This window comes from Chionomys nivalis, chromosome 19, assembly GCF_950005125.1.
Source record: "Chionomys nivalis chromosome 19, mChiNiv1.1, whole genome shotgun sequence".
Classification (NCBI taxonomy): Eukaryota; Metazoa; Chordata; class Mammalia; order Rodentia; family Cricetidae; genus Chionomys; species Chionomys nivalis.
This window is the reverse complement of record NC_080104.1, coordinates 19,491,096-19,511,162: the sequence shown is the minus strand read 5'-3', so window position 1 is coordinate 19,511,162 and position 20,067 is coordinate 19,491,096. Positions and strand designations below refer to the sequence as shown.

Sequence of the window (20,067 nt, the reverse complement as noted above, 5' to 3'; positions counted from 1 at the left end):
GATATAGCCCAGGCAATTAAATGAAAAAAAAAAAAAAAAAAAAAAACTTGGTAGGTAGGGAATTCTGAGAAAGTCATTTTAAATTTTAATTAGTGAATTATAGTTTTTGTTTGCTTGGTTGGCTGCTTTTGTTTTGTTTTCATTTGTTTTTATTTTTATTTTGACACAGGCTCTCATATAGTTCAGGCTGGCTTTGAACTTCTGTCTCTGTGTGAGAACAACTGTCTGCCTCTAGCTAATGTAGTACATGAAAAACATAAACCCATTCTGGGCTAAGCCAATGGGAGATTGTTTCTGCTGTCAATGTTGTAGGTACCAAGTGCACTCAAAAGCAGCTCTCATTAATAGCTTGCTTTAAATCAAGAGGTGGTGGTGATATTGAAAATGAGAGATCAGAAGCAAGAGGTATTTTAGGATCAAACTAGAGGACACAATAGCTTTGGGATATGGTTTAAAAATATAAGGTTCCTGTAAGGAGAAAAGGGCGGAGCTAACCCGTGTGGGTAGCCTCCTCTACCCGGCACAGAGTTGGTGTTTCCCATGTCTTCACAGCTCCGTATCTCAAGCCTCGGAGAGAATAAGAGAAACGGAGAAGAAGGGGGGTGCTGGGAGAGGAAGTGACAAATGGCTTTTCAGTTGTAACCAGTGTTTCAAAAGACACCGTAAACAGACGGAAAAGAACACAGGCATCAATTCAGAATAGCTAGGACAGAGAGCAACTCACACTTTAAGGTCTAGTGAGTTTAGACGACCAAGCACAAGGACAAACCCAAGATCTTGAGAAACAGCAGCAACCTGGATGACGTCAATAGAAATACATACCTGATAGGCTCTCAGAGGGGATACCAGACTCTGGCTCCCCAGTCTTCAAAGGAAGGTGGTAAAAAGTAATTAATACTGCTTGTACACCAAACTAGCTAACTGGGAGGGGAGGGGTCAGGAAACTATGGAACGAGCCAAATCCAGCTGAAGACTACTCTTTATTCGGGAAGATCTATTGGAACACACCCACTCCTATTCATTTCCCTTTGTCTGTGGCTGCTTTCGTCCTGGAAGGGTGGGGCTGGGTATTTCCAAGAGATGCTCTGACTGAATCACCCAGTATCCGAGCCTCTGCAGACAAAAGCTGGCCAGCCTCTGCTCTAGCTCACAGCCCCCTATTGTCTCACATATTTGCTTAAGCTAGTATTAACGTAAGGTCTGATGCAGGGGCAAGCTCAAATATCTGCGCAACTAATGAGCAAGTGAGACTACTTTGTTTGAAAAACATCGATGACCTTCAGGAAAGCAATTCATGAAAAGTGTCCGGATTCTCAGGCAGGCAGGGAGGAAATGGTCACAGATGCACAACTGAAGCCTTGCACTTGGAAAAGGGATGAAAGCATGTGCATTCTGAAGTAGAGACGGGAGAACTGGGGAAGGGGCCGCTCTGTTGCTGTATCTCACGTTTGGCTTTCCTTTTTTTTTTTTTTTTAAGGCTTACGTATTTAATGCATATGAGTATTTTGACTGTGTGAATGTATGTGTACCACGTGTGTGAAGTCTGGTACCCGTGGAAGTCAGAAGACAGCATCAGCTCCACTGGAACTGGAGTGAGGGATAATTGTGAGCCATCCTGTGTGTGCTGGAACTGGACTGAACTGAACCTGGGCTCTCTGAAAGAACAGCCTGTGCTCTCAATTGTGGAGAGCCATCTCCCCAGTCCTTGATTTCATATTGGAATTGCGAAGCGATCATCAAAGACTGGGGACTTGAAGATGATGGGAGAGTAAAAGAGACTACCTGGCTCTCTACAGATGTGTATACATGCTGGTCATACAGACAGACTTTGTGGTTCAAAGTGAGCTGATGAGGCACATACATGGTTTTTATCCACAAATTCTTTCACAAAGAAAGGCCTGGAGAGATAGATGGTTTAGTGGTTAAGATGCTGGCTGTTATTTCAGAGGCCCCAGATTCAGTTCTCAGCCCCTGGATAATGGCTCACAACCAACTATGACTCCGATTCTAGGGGTTCCTGTGCCTTATTCTAGGCTCTGTGGGTGCCAGACACACAGACATGTGCAAGCAAAATATCCATATACATAAAATAATTATTTTTTTAAAATCGCAAAGGAGATCCTAGACTCCCTAAGAACTTCAAGCTGAAATCAGTATTCAGTTAATTTCCTGTGCGCTATGCTAATTTTCTGCCCCAGGGAAAACAATGGCCAGCTGCTCCAAAATCCATCCTCTTGTAATTGTTGCCTGCCATAAAAAGATGCAGAGTTAAGCCAGATAGTGGTGGCTCACGCTTTTAACCCTAGAACTCCAGGGGCAGAGGCAGGTGGATCTCTGAGTTCAAGGCCAGCATGGTCTACAGAGTGAGTTCAAGGACAGCCAGGGCTACACAGAAAAACCCTGTCTGGAACAAAACAAAAGAAAATACGCTGGTCCTTGGGGAACATCTTAAGATCATTAGTTGGATGAAGGATGTGCATTTCCTGTTGTAGGGTTTATTATAGATTGGGATACATAAAAGGCCAAAGCTGGAAGGGTCTGAACACACCCCAGGATTTATGTCTTCTTCAAGCATTTTCTCAGAGAACAGCTGGAGGGAGGAAGGACAGAAACACGGAAAGCAGCAGCCCTCTCAATCCAAATCCCGCTTTCCCCCTTACTTTCATTGTTATAGAGGTCTCAGAGCCCCTAGTGTACTTTCCCTCACTGCTTAATATAAAATAAGATTTTGCTGGTAGCGCGCTTAAGCAAATAGCTCCCAGGGCCCACTGGTATTTGCACAGACACGGGAGAATAGAAGGGACCCTTTTGAGAAGGAGTTGAATTGAACATAATGGCCATGAATACCAAGTGGGCCCTTAGAGCGCACCACGCAGCCTCCCACTTTCCTAGACAGCCACTCTATTTCTGCAGTTCTCACGAACCAGGGTGGAGAGAGGGACATTAAAGGGAGAAGAGAGAGGGCCACAGCCCTCACCCTCGGGTTCTGGATTAAGCCTCTCACTGAATCGTATCAAGTCACCTGTGAAGGACTTGAAATCCCATTCTTGAGAAAAATCTCATGAGCAAGATAACGAACAGATTTATAATCAAGACATGGGCCTTGGCTCCGTGTGACCTATGGTACAGTAAGAACCCTTTGACCTTTCTGGGCCTGTGGCTTAGTCAGAACTCTTTTTCTTCTTTAAATATTTATCATTCATTTCATAAACCAGTTGATAACCTGTGTTAATTAAGACGCGATCTGTTTATTATCTATGCACTTTTGCGATAGTAGAGATTAAACTTGAGACCCCACACACGCTAGGCGAATGTTCTCCCTCTGAGCTACATCCTCTGACTCATTTTACTTTGTTTTCGAGACATGGCTTCACCACGTTCGTCAGGCATGCTCGAAGCCCGGAGCAGCCAGACCACAGGACTGGGCCCTAAAGACAGGCAAGGAGAGTTCTTTAGAGAAAATAATTATACCAAAATATATCCAGTTAATCTTTCAGGTCCTCTGAGCAATGTGTTCTCAGTAGCCACCAATATGCATGCACTATTATTAATACACTTAAATATGACTTCCCCCAGGAGCCTGGGCCCTCCCTAGTCCTTTTTTTCCCAACATCTCCTCTAACACCTTTCTCCCCACTCCCCCTCCTCTCTTCTCCCTTCCTCTCCACTTCTCCTTTCCAACCTTCTTCCCCCTCCCTCCTTCCTCCTCCTCTCTTTCCTTCCCCATCCTCCCTCCCCCGCCTCCTCCTGGAAATCTCTCTCTCTTTTCTCCTTCCTCCCTCTTTCTGTCCCTCCTCTATGTCTTTGCTTCAAAGTCTATAAAAATCTCTCTTTTCATAAACATATCTTGACTTTGCTTCATACCCACTCGTCTAGAAATTCTTTCCATCAGCAGGTGGTTCTGGCTACCCTTGAGCAGAGCGCTCCTCGGGCCAAACTGACACAAAGACCATTCCCCCACACACATTTAACATCCTAGAATTAAGATACATTTGTTTTTTTTTTTTTAATTTTTTGTTTTGTTTTTCAAGACAGGGTTTCTCTGTTTAACAGCCCTGGCTGTTCTGGAACTCGCTCTTGTAGGCTATGCTGGCCAAGAACTCACAGAGATCTGCCTGCTTCTGCCTCCCGAGTGCTAGGATTAAAGTTGTGCCCCACTACTAGGCTAAGATATACATTTTTCAATTGATGGTGATTAAAGATTATAACTGGTCATATTTTTTCTGTTGCAGCAGTAAGTAAAATGTATTTAATTTGGTGTTCATTTCCCTTATGCTTAAGATATGGCCTATATATTCAATAAAGTAAAACATTTCAGAAATTCCAGTTCCTACTGTATGCCACGCTAACACAAACAACTAGAAAGGCTTGCCAACCACATTTTTCCTGTTTTTCTGTACCTGTTCCCTTAGGTTCTGACTTCTTGTCTCCAAGATCAAAGTTTCCGGGAATAATGCCTAGACTCCTGGGGTCTCCCAAGGCCCTTGTCAGGGTCTTCTACAGGGTGAAAAATAACAACACCGTGACTGTCTTTTTGCTCCTTTCTCCCCACAAGCAGTCAAGAATTTCCCCAAATATTATGCAATAAATGATGTTTTTCCTGGACTCAATTTAAAAACATAAAAATTCAGCTGTCTCCTCTTAAAAAAAAAAACAGACATTAAAGGTATTCTCAAAAAAGTAAAGTGTAGTTCTTCCCAACAGTTATTTTTGTTTGGAAGACAGAAAACATAGTTACTTTCCACAGAAACTGCTTTCTTTTCGTGGCTCAGTTTATAGTGTATTGACCAGCATGTGTGAGGCCCTACATTTGATCTCCAACACCGTATACAGCCAGGAGTGGTGGCGCATGCATGTGCCTGCGATCCCAGAGGCAGGGGGATCATAACTCTAGGCCAGCCTCAGCTATGTCAATTCCCAGGCTAGCTGGGCAAACATGTAAGCCTGTCTAAAGAAAAGTTACCTCTGTTAGTGTATTATTCTAAAATGAAGTATTTTTACATTGTCAGATAGGACTTCTAACATGCTAATTACAGACTAAAAGCCTTTATAATCCTGTTGTGGTTTTGATGACAAATGCCCCTGGGTTGGCTATTCTTGGTTGTCACCTTGACTACATCTAGAAACAACTGTGAGGGGTTTCTAATTAAGTCTTTTGAGGTGGGAAGATTCACCTTTAATCTGGCCCGCACCTTCTGCTTGCATCCTATATAAAGAACACGGAAGAAAAAACCTGGTTCTCTTTGCCTGCTTGACCTTGGTCTCGATGGCAAGTCCATTCCTTTCCTGGCACTAAAGAATAGCCCTAGTTCTTCGGGGTTCTGGTGCATACGGAAGACTAGCTGAGACACCCAGCCTTGTGTACTGAACAACTATTGGATTTTCTGTGGATCTTCTGTGGCTAGACAGTCATTGTTGGACTAGCTGGACCACAGCCTGTAACCCACTCTAATAAATCCTCTCTCTCTCTCTCTCTCTCTCTCTCTCTCTCTCTCTCTCTCTCTCTCTCTTTCTCTCTCGTTCTCCTGACTCTTTCTGTCTCCTCTACCTCTCTCATACATACATATGAGTTATATTCATATATCTATATCCATTCTGTCAGTTCTGTCCCTCTAAAGAACCCTGACAAATACAGTCCCCCATAAGCTCATATATCTGATCACTTGGTCCCCAGTTGGTGGCATTAAGTGGGGGAGCTGTGGAACCTTTATGAGGAGGAGCCCTGCTGGAGGAGGTACTTCACTGGGGGAGACATTGTTTCTAGTCCGACCTCACTCCTGTTCCTGCTACTGTGCCTGCTACTTCCTGCTATGCTTCTCCCACCACCACAATGGACTCTCACCCTCTGGAATCAGAAGGCAAATAAACTCTTCCTTCTATAAGTATTTTACCACAGCAACAGAAAAGTAACGGATACAGGTCTATAGTATTTTTTTTAATTGTGAGTGTCTTGAAACTACCTTTTTTTTTTGGATAACTGCCCTGGATAAACAATGCCAAGTTCTCTCCACCTACTCACTAAATCCCATCCATTCTGTCTCTCACACTTCAGCCAGTCTGAGCATCTCTCGCACATCTACCAGTTCCCTTCCCCATAGAATTTTAACATACACCAATATGGTTGTTGTTGCTTGAGACAGGGTCGTGCCTGTGATGCCTCAAATTTACGGTAGCGCTGCCTTGGCCTCCTGAACAAAGGCAGGCAGCTTTTGTGGGTTTTTTTGTTTGTTTGTTTTGTTTTGTTTTTTGCTTGTACTTTTTCCCATCTTCAACCAAACACAAGACAAAACTTTCAGCTGACCGCAGCTCCTCTGCCAGCTACCGCTCCGGAATTTCTCTGCTCCCCTTTGAGCAAACCTCCTCATAAACACCGGGTGTACATTTTACCCAGAGCGCTTCCCATCCTCGCTCACATCTCCCTCTTTCGAGCTTTCCTACCACCACCTAACTCTGCTGAAAATCCTCACTGGAGTCCTCGGTCCCCTTCCTAATGTGAGCACAACCCTGGTTCTAGTTTATCTCCTAAATAGAAAATACATTCCAACCCAAATCTCTACCACACTCCCCTAATAAACTCCTTTACACAGAGTCCCCATCATCCCCATCTCAGCTGAGGGTAAGTCCTTCCTGCTGCTCAGACCCCGGTCTTAGAATCTTCTTTAGCTCTGTTACCTCTCTCACATCCTGGGTACCTGAACTTTCATCTCATTGGCTCAGCCAGTGAGATCACTTCCTCATTTCTGTCATCTTCATGAGAGTGAAAGAAGTATCTCCTACAGTATGCTTTCTCTTCTTTTTAAAGATGTATTTATCACGTATACAGTGTTCTGTACTGTGTGTGTGCCTGCAGGCTACAAGAGAGCACCAGACCACATTATAGACGGTTGTGAGCCACCCTGTGGTTGCTGGGAACTGAACTCAGGACCTCTGGGAGAGCAGCTGGTGCTCTTGCTCTTAACCTCTGAGCCATCTCTCCAGCCCTACAGTATTGTTTCTACTCTCTCTCTCTCTCTCTCTCTCTCTCTCTCTCTCTCTCTCTCTCTCACACACACACACACACACACACAGTCTTTCTTCCTTCCCACTCTCTCTCAATCTCACATAGTGCAAACTGGCCCCAAACTCCCTATGTAGCTGAGGCTGGCCTTGAAACGCTTGATCCTTCTACTTGTACCTCCCAAGTGCTAGAATCAGGTTTGCTCCAACACATGTGGCTCTGACTGGAGTATCAGCACAGCAGCGGGCTAGTCCTTTAAAAGCTTACGTCACACCCTATTACTCTTCTACTCCGAGACTCCCAAACGGATCACACCTTCATTCAGAGAAAGTTAGTATCTTCCCAAATACCCAGTGGCTCTTACGCAGTCTGGCTCCTTGCTAATTTCCCTTTCCAGTTGTCTTCTCATTAGTTTTCTAAGTTTGGCACTTGGCCCTCCTCATTCCCCTCACTCATTCTAGCCACTCTCACTCGTCCATTTCTTGCCAGTTACTTGACCATGCTAAGCGGAGCATGCTACCTGGCAGGTCTCTGTATTCAACAGTCCCACATCCACACATCTACCCAGAGAATTCCCTTCCCTTCAAGGGTTTGCTCAGTGTTGCCCTCTAAGGTGGTTCCCATCTGCCAAGCAAGTGCCCACTGCCAGCCTCCAGCAATGCTTGTTACCTCTATGTCCTTCATTTTTGTATGGTATTTATCACTGACTGTACTGTATGATCTACTTCTATTACTCTCTCTCCATTCCTGCTTAGGTCAGTCCAGAAAGACAGCAACTTCTTATCTGTTTTGTTTACTGAACAGACCAGTAGCCTAGTGATGACGTCTGAAGCAGATAAGATGGGCATCCATTCAACCATTATTTGCTACAGGTATAAAATGGGAAAACTTCTAAGGTGGTAGTTATTATGTCGAGCAAAGAAACCATCTCCATCTGCCTGACAGCTCCAGCCTGGTAAAGGAAAGTTGAAATTCTAGAATATCATTATGCATTGATTTCGACAAGAATTCCTTTCTGGCGGCCTGCAGCGATGGCTCAGTGGCTCAGAATGCTTGCTGTGCGAGCATTCAGTAAAAGCAGCTCCGGTCCCAGCATTTGTGTAAAAACAAAACACATAATCCTGGTGGTGGCTGCACCCTCAACCCCAGTGCCATGGGGAGCAGAGACAAGGGGATCATTGGGTTGCTGGCCACTAGTCTAGACCCAGACTTAGTGAGAGGCTCTCCCTCGAAGAAATAAAGCATGGCACAATGGAAGAGGATACTTAATGTTCTCCTCGGGCCTCTGGACATGGGTGAACAGCCCTGTGTACCTATGTACCTATGCACATATACCACACATAACACACACAGAACGGAACTGCTTTCTAAATAGCTTGCGTGTGCCAAATCCCGACCCTAGGCAGTCCAACATACTTTTCTGATTGTGGTGCCGGAGCCTCCTGCACATCCTGCTTCTGGATGCGGTTCTTGATGGAGGCGAGGGCTTCTGGGGAATACTGGGAAGCATTGCTCTCCATGTATTTTAAAACGTATTCATCTGTATCGAGGATGACGAACCGATGGCCGAACACTGAGGAGAGAGTAGCATCACACTTAGTTCAGCTTTGCTTCTCTCATGCAGTCAGGAGCAAACACTGTTAACCTTCTAGCAATTAATCCAATGGGAATCATTTGTGGCCGACAGGTGAATCCATTTGTTTTGTTGTTCTGTTTGTTTGCCTGCTTTTGAGACAATGTCTCTCTACAAAGTCCTGGCTGTCCTGGACCTCACTATGTAGACCAGGCTGGCCTTGAACTCACATAGATCCACCTGCCTTCTGCCTCCCAAGTGCTGGGATTAAAGGTGTGTGCTAACACTGCCTGGCCAGACTGGTGAATTTTGAAAAGCTGTATACATTAGAATTCAGTGATTTTTCTCGGGTTCCTTGTGTTAGCAGCTAACAAATGGAGCCAATATATACAATAACATAGTATCTACAAATGCAGCCAATTTAGAATTTAACTGATAAGCAAGGAGATTAAGAAATGGAAGCATGAATACCGTCAAATTAGCATGATCTGAGTCAGAACACAGCCCAGTAGCTTCTTAAAAGGCTTAAGAATGCATTAAATCACAGCAAGTCCATTTTCCAAGCATGTTTAGGCTTACCCTCAATCACGGCACCGATGAAGAAGTCACTTGGTCCATAGTAGATAGGGTTGTCAGCCGAAGAGAACGGTTTAACAACTTTAGTTCTGCCCAGGAATTTACCCCCAATGATACCAGAATTTCGAACAGGAGGCTCAAAGATACTGATCATATCGGTGGCAAGAAAATAAGAGAAGATAAAGCGCCGGTCTTTGTCTTCCGGGATAGGGGATTCCTAGAAAGATGGAAAAAGAGAATGTCAAGGCTCATAGTCTTTCCAGGAAACCCAAAATGAAACCAAGCTGAATTCATATAAACATGCCATGTATTGAGGGTCTGGGCTGGGACAAACAGGCTTCATTTTGGGAAAGGAGGTCACCCCAATTTAGCTCCGGTTGATTGCTGCCTGGTGTGAGTGTAGGCCCAGAAGAAAACTCTGGGTTTCTATATAAGAACCTCTGGCTTTCATATGTTGACTTGAGAATTCAAAGCAAGAAAGAGTAGAAGAGCTTCAGCAAGTCACAAGAGGAGGAATGGAATGCAGACGAGAACCACAAGGGGAAAGCACTGGAAAGACACCAGGTTGAGTACAGTCACCCAGTCACATGGCTCCCAGGGACATGGCCTCTCAGCCGCATGGCTCCCCAGCCACATACCCCCCAGTCACGTGGCTCCCCAGCCGCATGGCCCCCCAGCTACATGCCCCCCCAGTCACATGGCTCCCAGGGACATGGCTCCCAGCCACATAACCCCCAGCCGCATGGCCCCCCAGCCACATGGCCCCCCAGCCGCATGGGCCCCCAGCCACAAGGCTCCCCTGGCGCATGACTCCCCAGCCACATGGCCCCCCAGCCGCATGGCCCCCCAGCCACATGGCCCCCCAGCCGCATGGCCCCCCAGTCACAAGGCTCCCCTAGCCGCATGGCCCCCCAGCCACAAGGCTCCCCTAGCCGCATGGCCCCCCAGCCGCATGTCACCCCCAGCCGCATTGCCCCCCAGCCGCATGGCCCCCCAGTCACATGGCTCCCAGCCGCATGACTCCCCAGTCACATGGCCCCCCAGCCGCATGGCTCTTAAGGCAAAAGGCTCCCCAACATGTGGCTTCCAGCACAGGGGATGTCTCATCTGAAAGGTAAGCCAGGCAACACAGCAAGTCTACAGACTTGACAAGGCTCAACAACAGTACAGAAGAGTCCCCAGCTCAGAGGGCAGGTGGCTGGGCCCAATTTTGAGAACTGATTTTTAAAACTGTTGTTTTAACACTGAGTTGTTATCTGGGGGCCTGAGAACAGGCCACATAAACAAGTATAGAGTCAACTTGCCACGGGGGAGAGGGGGGTTAGAGATGGCTCCCTTGAGCAACTACGGAGCACAGGAGGCCCCCATGTTGACAACCGAGAAGAGCAGGTGACAAGAGGCTAAACTGAGGCAGGAAAGTGTACTGGGAAAAGAGAGCCAATCTTGCGGATCTCACCAATTGAGAATAAACAGGCTTTGTAGCCTTGAGCCTCTGCTCAGGCAGTAGATCAACATCCAGGGTTACTATCTGCTGTGAGGTCCCTGCTGGAGAGTCCAAGAACTGTCTGACATTCCAGTAGACTACCTGTACATTCAACGCTATGCCCCTCCCACAGAGTGATTGCATTGTGTTTCTATTGCTGTGTGTGTGTGTGTGGAGGGAAACTGCCACGAACAAGGTTTGTTTTGGGCATATGGTTGTGGGGCATTAGAGCCCATGGTGCTGGAGCAGCTGCTGAGGGATCGCATGTCTAAACACTATCAGCAGGCAGAGAGAACTAACTGGGAATGGTACTGGCATGGTGCACTGTTTCTGAACCTCAAGGCTCCACCCCATCCCCTACTGTGACACACCTCTTCCAGCAAAGCCACACCTCCTAACAGTGCCAAAAACTGGGAACCAAGTATTCAAATGTTCATGACTTACTGGTAAAATCTCATTCAAACCACCACAGTGGCCAATACTTAGGGTCGAGGAAGTATGGGACAGGTCTTCTGCCACTACAGGGCTCAGTGGGGTGCAGTGGGTGCCTTTTCTACCCCTAAGGCACTTAGAGCCCACTCACGCCTACAGTATTAGCTACCCCGAGGTTATTTCTGGTTCCTTCTCCCTCATGCTGTTCATAAGGTGTGTGGCAGTCACGCCTCCCGTGCTCCTCCCTGAAGGGAGTATTTTCTCAACCCTTCGGTACTCTGTTTACAGTAGGATTTGTAGATATATTTTATAAGATTAAGAAAATTCCCTTTACTTTCCAGTACTTAAGAGATTTATTTTAAAATGCAATGGATTTATTTTATTTTTGGTTTTTTGAGACAGGGTTTCTCTGTAGTTTTTGGAGCCTGTCCTGGAACTAGCACTTGTAGAACAGGCTGGCCTCGAACTCACAGAGATTCACCTAGACCTGAGCATCGTTTCTAAGTTAACAGAACCCATCTCATAGACGAAGCCATATGTACTTTGTAAAGAACTTCAATGTAAAGATGCCTTAAGATTTTCTGTTCCTCACAGGATTGACTTAACTGTTGTTATCAGAAAACTAGGAAGAATGACTGAGGTAAACACAATGCCTGTAGGCAACAGGATTTGGTCCGGCCCTAAGATAAAATAGAAGTCACTTGGGCTGTTGTAAAATACAAATGGCATCTCTCACAAGGATGAGTTTTATGGCCTGAAAGTAACACTCAGGGTTTGGGGTGAAGGGTCTAAGACAGGTAAACATAATTCTGGGGGATACGGTGGAGCCTGGCTCATCAGACAGCAAGAGATCACCAGGTTGAAAACTAGGACCATTTCCAGCATTCCAGGAGGAAGACTGGTTAAATATCTCCTCCCTTGAAGGTTGCTTGTGTGTTTAAGTTTCCTGGCTTCTCCAGTGCTTAACTGTGCGCACAAGGGCCTTTTGCCCTCTACAGTGCACAAATCTGAAGGCAAAACACTCATACATATAAAATAATATAAAATTTCAAAAGGCAACCTCTATTAAGTTAGTGTAATTCAACTTTTTATACTTACTATAAAATAATACATTTAGATATCATAGCTAGTACTAAAAATCAATAAGACTATTTCTATTCTTCAAGAAATATACTCTGGAAGGGTCTATCAATGCACAAATGATTAAAACATGGTATAGAAATCTACAATTGCTTAACAGGCAAAGTGGATGGTATTTTTGAGGTATAGAAAGGAGAGATTATGGATCTAGGAATGGGGGGTCAGGAATTGAGCTGGGTCTTGGTTCGGAAGCACTATACTTAGTACTACCTAACATTTCTGAAGGCTGGCTACCGCATACAGTGTTTGCTGTAGTGAACACGTGACTATAACACTGTGACTCTATACCCTACAGACAAAATGAACAATTGTCCAACGTGCCGAGATAGAGGGAAAACATCTTAGGTATAAAATTTGCCTCACCAGTGCAGCCAGAAAGCGGAGCACCTTGTTGTCATTCACCAACATTTTAATGACATCTTTTCGGGGAGCTTTGGGAATGAGAGCAAAACAATTCTGAGCAGAATCTTCGATCAGTCCATAGCCATTGTAGGGAGGTAACTCCTGGAGATAAACAGGAAGAAAGAGGTGAGGCTGTTGGGACTAACATCACACAAGAGGTCAATGTGCACATCTTCTTCAGTGTCAGCTCAGAAACACGTACCCCAGAGCAACTCCTGAGGACTGGACATTTGTGGCCAACCTGGGTTACATAATCAGACCTTGTCTCAGAAGTAAATGAACAAACATCCCATTCTTAACAAGTCACAAGACATATTTAAAAAGTAGGAAATTGGTACATTAAAAGGAAAAAGTTAAGAAGCAGAGATTATCCCTGGGAAATATCCCAGAGAGGGTATGCTTGACAATGGCTTTAAAACAACTATCTTAAAAATGCTCCAAGGGGGCAGTCCACATGGTGTGGGGGAGAGGTGCAGTACTTGCCACAGAAGCTCACAACCTGAACCTTAAAATCCACAGTGAGAGGAGAGAGCCAACTCTCAAAAGTTCTCCCCTGACTTCCACATACATACCATGGTATGCACACGGCACGTGCATACACACACACACAATTTTTTAAATGCTTAAATAATTAAAGGGAGATGTGAAAACCCTCAAGAAAATATAGTATAGCTGGGCAGTGGTGGTGCACACCTTTAATCCCTGCACTCAGGAGGCAGAGGCAGATAGATCTCTGTGAGTTTGAGGCCAGCCTGGTCTACAAGAGCTAGTTCCAGGACAGGAACCAAAAAAGCTACTGAGAAACCCTGTCTCAAAAAAGAAAACAAAACAAAACAAAAAAAAGAAAAAAAATATATATATAATATAAGAAAGTGAAATATCAATCAAGACACAGAAAACCTAAAATAAAGCAAAACCAAAACTAAATTTTAAAAAAGGATCAGTGAGATGGCTCAGTAAATAACAGTGCTCACTGACAACCTGAGTTCAATTTCCAGAACACACAGGGTAGAAGAGAGATGATTCCCATCAAATTGCCCCCCTTGCTTCCTATTAAACCCCTGGGGAGGGGAGAGAGAGAAAGAGAGGGGGGGAGGGAGGGAGAAAGGGAGGGAGGGAGGGAGGGAAAAAGATATTCCTGAAGTTAGGCTAATTAATGCAAACTGTTCACTCTGAGGATGATAAAGAGAAAAGACTGGCAAAAAAAAAATGACAAGAATTTAGAGCATCCATAGGATGCTCTGAGGGACCAACATAAGTATCACATCTCATAAAAAGAGGAGAAAAAAGAAAAACAAACATAGTGTAGGAGGTTCTTCTGTTCACGTGTTGCTTTCATTGACTAATGAATAAAGAAACTGCTTTGGGCCTGACAGGGCAGAACTTAGGTAGCCAGAGAAGACAGAACTGAATGCTGTGAAGGACAGAGGAGAGACGCCATGGAGCCCCCAGAGACAGACATGCTGAATCTTTCCCGGTAGGCCACTGCCATGTGGTGATACACAGATTAATAGAAATGGGTTAAATCAAGATGTGAGAGTTAGCCAATAAGAAGTTAGCGCTAATGGGCCAAGCAGTGTTTTAATTAATACAATTTCTGTGTGGTTATTTCAGGTGTAAGCTAGCCAGGCGGCTGGGATAGAACAAGCTGGCCACTCCTACCAACACAAACAAAACAAAAAAAGAGAGAGAGAGAAAAAGAGACATGGGGAGTGTGTTTAAAGAAAAAATAGTTTACATTTCTTCAGCGATGAATGGAAACACACAAGGAGATTGAAGCTGAGTTCGGGGACTCACACTGTCAGACCCTCAATAATCAAATGTTCCAGTGAGAAAGAGAATCGTGAAAGCCGGAGAGACTTGCCTTGCCACACACAGAAAGATTACTAGTTGATCTCTCCCTAGGAACTCTGGAGATCATAAGGCAGTGGGGGACCAATATATCCAAATTGTAAGAGGAAATAAAGCACAATGGAGAATTCTATACAGAGCAAAGCTGTCCTTCAGAAATGTGGGGCAAATTAAGATATTTCTAAATGGACAAAAGCTGGGAGAGTTAGTTACCACTACACCTGACTGGCAAGCAATGTGCCAGGGAGTCCTTCCAAGTTAAGCAAAGGGACAGGACACTAGACAATACTCGAAGAGTTCCATAATGGTGAGCATTATTCCATAATGGTTAACTGAGAGACACTACAAACTAATCAACAAGTAAGCGTTCTTAGGATTTGGGGTTGCAATGCCATAATTACTCTGCTATGTAACTTAAGAGAGCTAGAGATATTGCTATGTAATATAGCACGGGTCTACTGTGTGCAATATCCCAGGCTTAACGGCTACCATTAAAAAAAAGAAAACCTTCATGATACAGGAGACTAACTGACTCCAAGTGGGGAATCCATTTGGATCTACAAAATATCCTTTAGTTTAATATCACTGAACTAGATACTTTAATGTAGTTAAGATGCTGGGCGCATTTGAACATGATTTAAAATAGAAAAAAAAACACTTTTTTTTTTTAAAGAGTAATACAAACTTCGCTATAAGAATAAAAATTAGAGTCACATACGGGCTATCAGAAGCGAGTTCCCTGGTCCTCTCCTTGCTTGACCTTCCCATTCCCACAAGGAGAACCAGAGGCCACAAATGATGTGGCAGCTGTGTCTGATAGCTGTTTCTCAGCCTTTATGAAAAGAGGTTATGCACAGAAATGTGGACACTTATTCACTTAAAATATGCGGTGGACATTTCCATTTACAGGCCTTACAATTTTCTACTAGTGTGGACAGATGTATTTTGCTAACCTCTCCTGCGTAAAACATCTTCCTTTACAGTCCTCAACGCAGATTTTGTAGACCAAAGATAAACAATAGTCTACAGAATTAAAATGGCAACAAACAGAACTTGAGAAAGATGATTCTACCTGGCTTTCCTAACAACAGCATATGAAAATTGTGTTTTCAAAGAGACAAACACTAGGTACTTAGGACCTTTCAAATTGAGCAGAACATAAAAACTCATTACTGTCATTCTATTTCTTTGATTATAACTAGACTGCGGGCGTTTTCATGTGGTGATGGGCTCTTCGTATTTCCTCTTTTGTGAGCCTCTATCATATAGATGTCATCCATGTTTACTGTGTTCTTTCCTTCAGTTTCTACGTTGTTTTTTTTTTTCTTATCACACTCAGGACTTCTACTCCATTTACCTGTTTTACAGGAGGTGGCTCGTGCTTGCTCACATCAACGCGTGGTAAATCAGGCATCCCGAACTTGTCTCTGTAGTACTGTCGGGTGAATGGATCACAGTCATAAATGAAGAAGGTCCTCCCGAGGATGGTGAGTGACTTCCCCACAATGAAGTCCTTGGCAGTGTACCACTCTAGCACCTCCTGATCAGAGATCTCCAGCACACACTGAGGGAAGTTCTCTAGTAGGACATGGGGTTAGAGGGATGAAGGAAAGTACAGAGGAAGAAAGCTTAACATAAGAACTGGATATTCTTGTTTGCTGACTCTGGCTAAGAGTTGAGTACCTACTGTATGCCAAAGGAATAGGTAATGCTATGTATTTCAATCTTTGACAGACTACACGAATAATATGCCAGATATTTTTCATAAAATCTCTCTTCTACATTCAGTTAGCGCTATCATCAAAAGCCTCCAAAGTCCACAGAATTAATATGTGGCCATGTAAGACATATAAGAGAGTTGGCTCTGGATGGGATCTAAGTTGCTTGGTTCTAACTCATCACCCAGTTTTCTATACATCCAACAATTATTAGGGTTTACATGAATATACAGTGCACTGCTAACTACTGAGACTACACAATTGATTTGCAAAATAACTCATACCTTTGAGGAGAAAATATTCTGTTTGTGTGTGTGTCTAGGAGAACCCATTATCTATGTTGTTATTTATTGTCTATTTCAACACACACACACACACGTGTGTGTGTGCGCGCACACACATACACACATAGTCACCACTGCTATCAGGAGAGTATGACATAGCTATACACATGATGTAGGAACACAGACAATAATGAGATGATTGCAATAATCCACTCACATAGGAATCACCTTCAAATACTGAATAAATCTTGCATTTTGGAAATAAGTATCCTTTTATCAGTGTGTTGTGAGAACTAAGGGTTAACTTATTTCAGATGGATTTCATGAAGCATGGCCTCTATGAACATCACAAAAGCCAGTGGTGGGGTACCACACTACATAACCAGAGATGGAATGCATGGATCCAGAAGCAGGGCAGGCCTTTCCTGACAGGTAATTACTGAGATGGAAAATTAGAAAAAAAAAGATGGAATTTCTGAAGTATAATAAATAAATGCTCATTCAGTAACCCTGTCACTTTTCCAACAGATCCATAAAAACATAAAAATTATACACCTTAATAGAGTACCATGTGACGTTCTGATCCATGTATTTATTGTGTAGTGATTAAGTCAGGTTAAAATGTATTGATACGTTTCATTTCTCTATGGTAAAAATAGTCAAAGTGCTTTGTTTTTCACTTTTTCTCCTTCTTTTGTCCTTTTTGAGACAGGACCTTGTTATGAAGCACAGGTTTTCCCTGAACTTGCTGTGATTATCCTGCCTCAGCCTCCTGTGGGCTAGAACAAGCATGGTCTGGTGTGGTTGTCATAGCTTTTTGAAATATTAGACTTGTGGTCTATAGCCAGGCTACAGAGCAGCAGCACTAATCAACTCCTTCCTATCTCGTCTCTCTCCTTCTCTGTTCCTGTGTGTGTGACATGTGCATGTGTGTGTGTGTGTGTGAGTGATGTGCATGTGTATGTATGTGTAGGGTGTGTGTTTGTGTGTGTGTGATATAGGTGTAGATATTTGAAAGCATGCTTGTAGGTTCACATTCATATGTATGCACTACCCATCTGGAGGTCAGGGATCAACATCAGATGCCTTCCTTGGCTGACTAGACTGTTGGGCCAGTGAGATGTGGCAATCAGCCTGTTTTCTGCTCCCATGCCCCAGGTCTGGGGATACCGATTGGGTAAGCTGTTGCCCCCACCAGGTTTTCTGCTCGGGATCTAAACTCAGACACCAATGCTTGCACAGCAGATGCAGTGCAGACTGAGCCATCTCCTCAGTCCCTCCCCACATTACTCTTTCCACCCTCTGAGAATCACCATTTGACACCGACTTTCCCAAGATCAGCGTTCTTATTTGCTCTTGTTTTAAGGCAAGGTCTCACTGTGAAGCTGAGGCTGTCCTTGCACCAGTGAGGCCCGTGCCTCGGCCTCCCGAGTACTCTAATTAGAGGTGTGTGCCACTGAGCCCCAGCGAGGTCAACTTCATGCTCGATGCACAGGTGGCACTTATCCTTCTGTGCACGATTTATGTCACTTAGCAAAATGATCTCCACTGTTCTATCCACGTTGGCACATGTGAAAGGTTTCGCTCTTGTATGGATGCCTAGTTTCTCATGGGGCATGTGCCACATGTTCTTTCTCCAGGCATTAGCTGATGGACACTTAGGTTGTTTCTATTTCTAGACACATGAATCGTATTACATTAAACATACATGTACAGATACTTCTTCTACATACTGATTTCATTTTCTTTTAACTAACACACACACACACACATGCACACATACACACATACACACACAGGGCTGAGGGAAGATCTAGCTTTAACTTTCTGAGAAAGTGCGAAAGCATCTTCTTTATTAATCAATGTTAATAAAACATTCACAGCATAAGAAGGGAATCCCACATCACAAGGTAGTCATTTTTCTTTCTCTTTTTGGAGGACAAACTATTTTAATTATCTTTTGCATTTTTCTTTTTATTCATTTCATTTATTTTTGCTCTGATCTAGTCTCCCCTTCCCTTCCCCCTCTTTCTTTCTCTCCAATTTATGGGTTGATTTGTTCCAGTTTTTTCTAGTTCTCTGGCATACCTTGATTGCTTATTTGAGATCAGGATGAACCAGAGAGTATGCAAAAATGTTTTTTTTAATCTCCCCAAGTCTCTACCCAGAGTAAAGATAGTTCTAGACACTTCAGCCACAGGTCCCACCGTGTATCTAAGCTCTAAAGTTTTTTTCCTTTCTCTGGGCAGAAGCACCACAGAGAAACCAGATGCAGACTCCTAAACCACAAATATACAGTTCTTTAAATGAATGTCCACCATGGATTCTAAGAGTGAGTTTTACATTATGCAAATGTATCTCATTTTACTCTGTTTTTACACTGCTGAATAATGCTTCATAAGACCTAACCATTTGTTTTTTGTGTAAATCTCATTTATTGCTTCCAATTACTGTTTACAAATAATGCCAGTACTTGCAAGGCAGTGCTGGGTCTTCACAGTAAGCTCCTTGCCAGCCAAACTTATGTGGCAAAACACTTTACCGGCATTCATAAGCCTCTGGATTTAATCTCCAGCAGCACCAAGACAAACAAGCAAACCTAATAGTAAATGGGGTTTGGTTAAGAAGCCTTGCTCTACCTGTCTTTAAAGGAATCACGTGTTGCATTTTTTTCTTCTGTTTTGCTTTTATCTGCTAAGTCATCTCTACTGGAGTGTCCAGGACGTATGCCTGGACTAAGGCAAATCATGGAGGAAAGTTGCAGAAAAGAAAAAACGTTAAAAACTTAGGAAAACACTGACAGAGCCAAGTAAAGAAGAGTGATCACACTGACTATTAACTCCCTAGAAACCCCAAACCCCCCAAGTAACAGAAGCTCCACTTAACGAAACTTACTTGCATTCTCCACCAAAATCTTGGGCATACGCTGGCGGTTCATGAGGAGTGGGAAGGGGTCTCTTCCATTGTTCCGTTCATGGACCTCTCGGATCTCCACTGTATCATCCATGAGGTAGTAGTGAATGATGTAGCGTCGGCATTCCCCAAACAAGCTATCCGTGTCATCCCAGATGGCATAGAATCGAAGAACCTTTGAGGAGTCCAAAGTGATGCTTTAAGATTCTAAAACAGAGAGTCTTAACTTCGCTATGGCATGTATCTATCAGACAGTGATGAACAGTAGCTGAAACACTTTCAGACAGTAAATAAAAAAAAAATAAATAAAACCAAGGATAGGAAAATATCCAAAATCACGTACTACATATTAACATACCAAAGGAATAGTACAAGCTTTCTCAGTTTGTGCCAAGACAGGAGAGCTTACTTTGGCCCCAAATAGTAGTCTGGGAAAGAGAAGCTGAATGAAAAGAAAGGGGGAGGATTGCCTATAAAGGTAATTTATGCATAGTAACAAAGATACATGGTGAGCTGTGTGTATAGAACTGGTATGGAAAAAATTTTCATTAATAAACCTATCTTTCTTTTGGGACTACCAAAACACATCTACTGGATGGACAGAATCTTCTAATTTAAGGTAATGGCAGAAAGCCAAGTATGGTGGTACGCACCTGTAATCTCAGTACATGGGATGCACAGGCAAAAAGAACATGAGT

General features: G+C 43.7%; 1 protein-coding gene across 1 annotated transcript in view; it reads right to left on the bottom strand.

The window, feature by feature from the left end:
* Nucleotides 1–20,067, bottom strand: part of Efhc1 (EF-hand domain containing 1) — a 36,712-nt gene that overhangs the window by 5,197 nt on the left and 11,448 nt on the right. The window contains exons 5-9 of the mRNA XM_057751216.1: nt 19,352–19,544; nt 15,812–16,032; nt 12,565–12,705; nt 9,150–9,363; nt 8,414–8,570 (exon numbers count right to left, since the gene is read on the bottom strand). Of these exons, the coding sequence (XP_057607199.1) occupies nt 8,414–8,570; nt 9,150–9,363; nt 12,565–12,705; nt 15,812–16,032; nt 19,352–19,544 (926 nt within the window). The remainder of the gene's footprint in view (nt 1–8,413; nt 8,571–9,149; nt 9,364–12,564; nt 12,706–15,811; nt 16,033–19,351; nt 19,545–20,067) is intronic.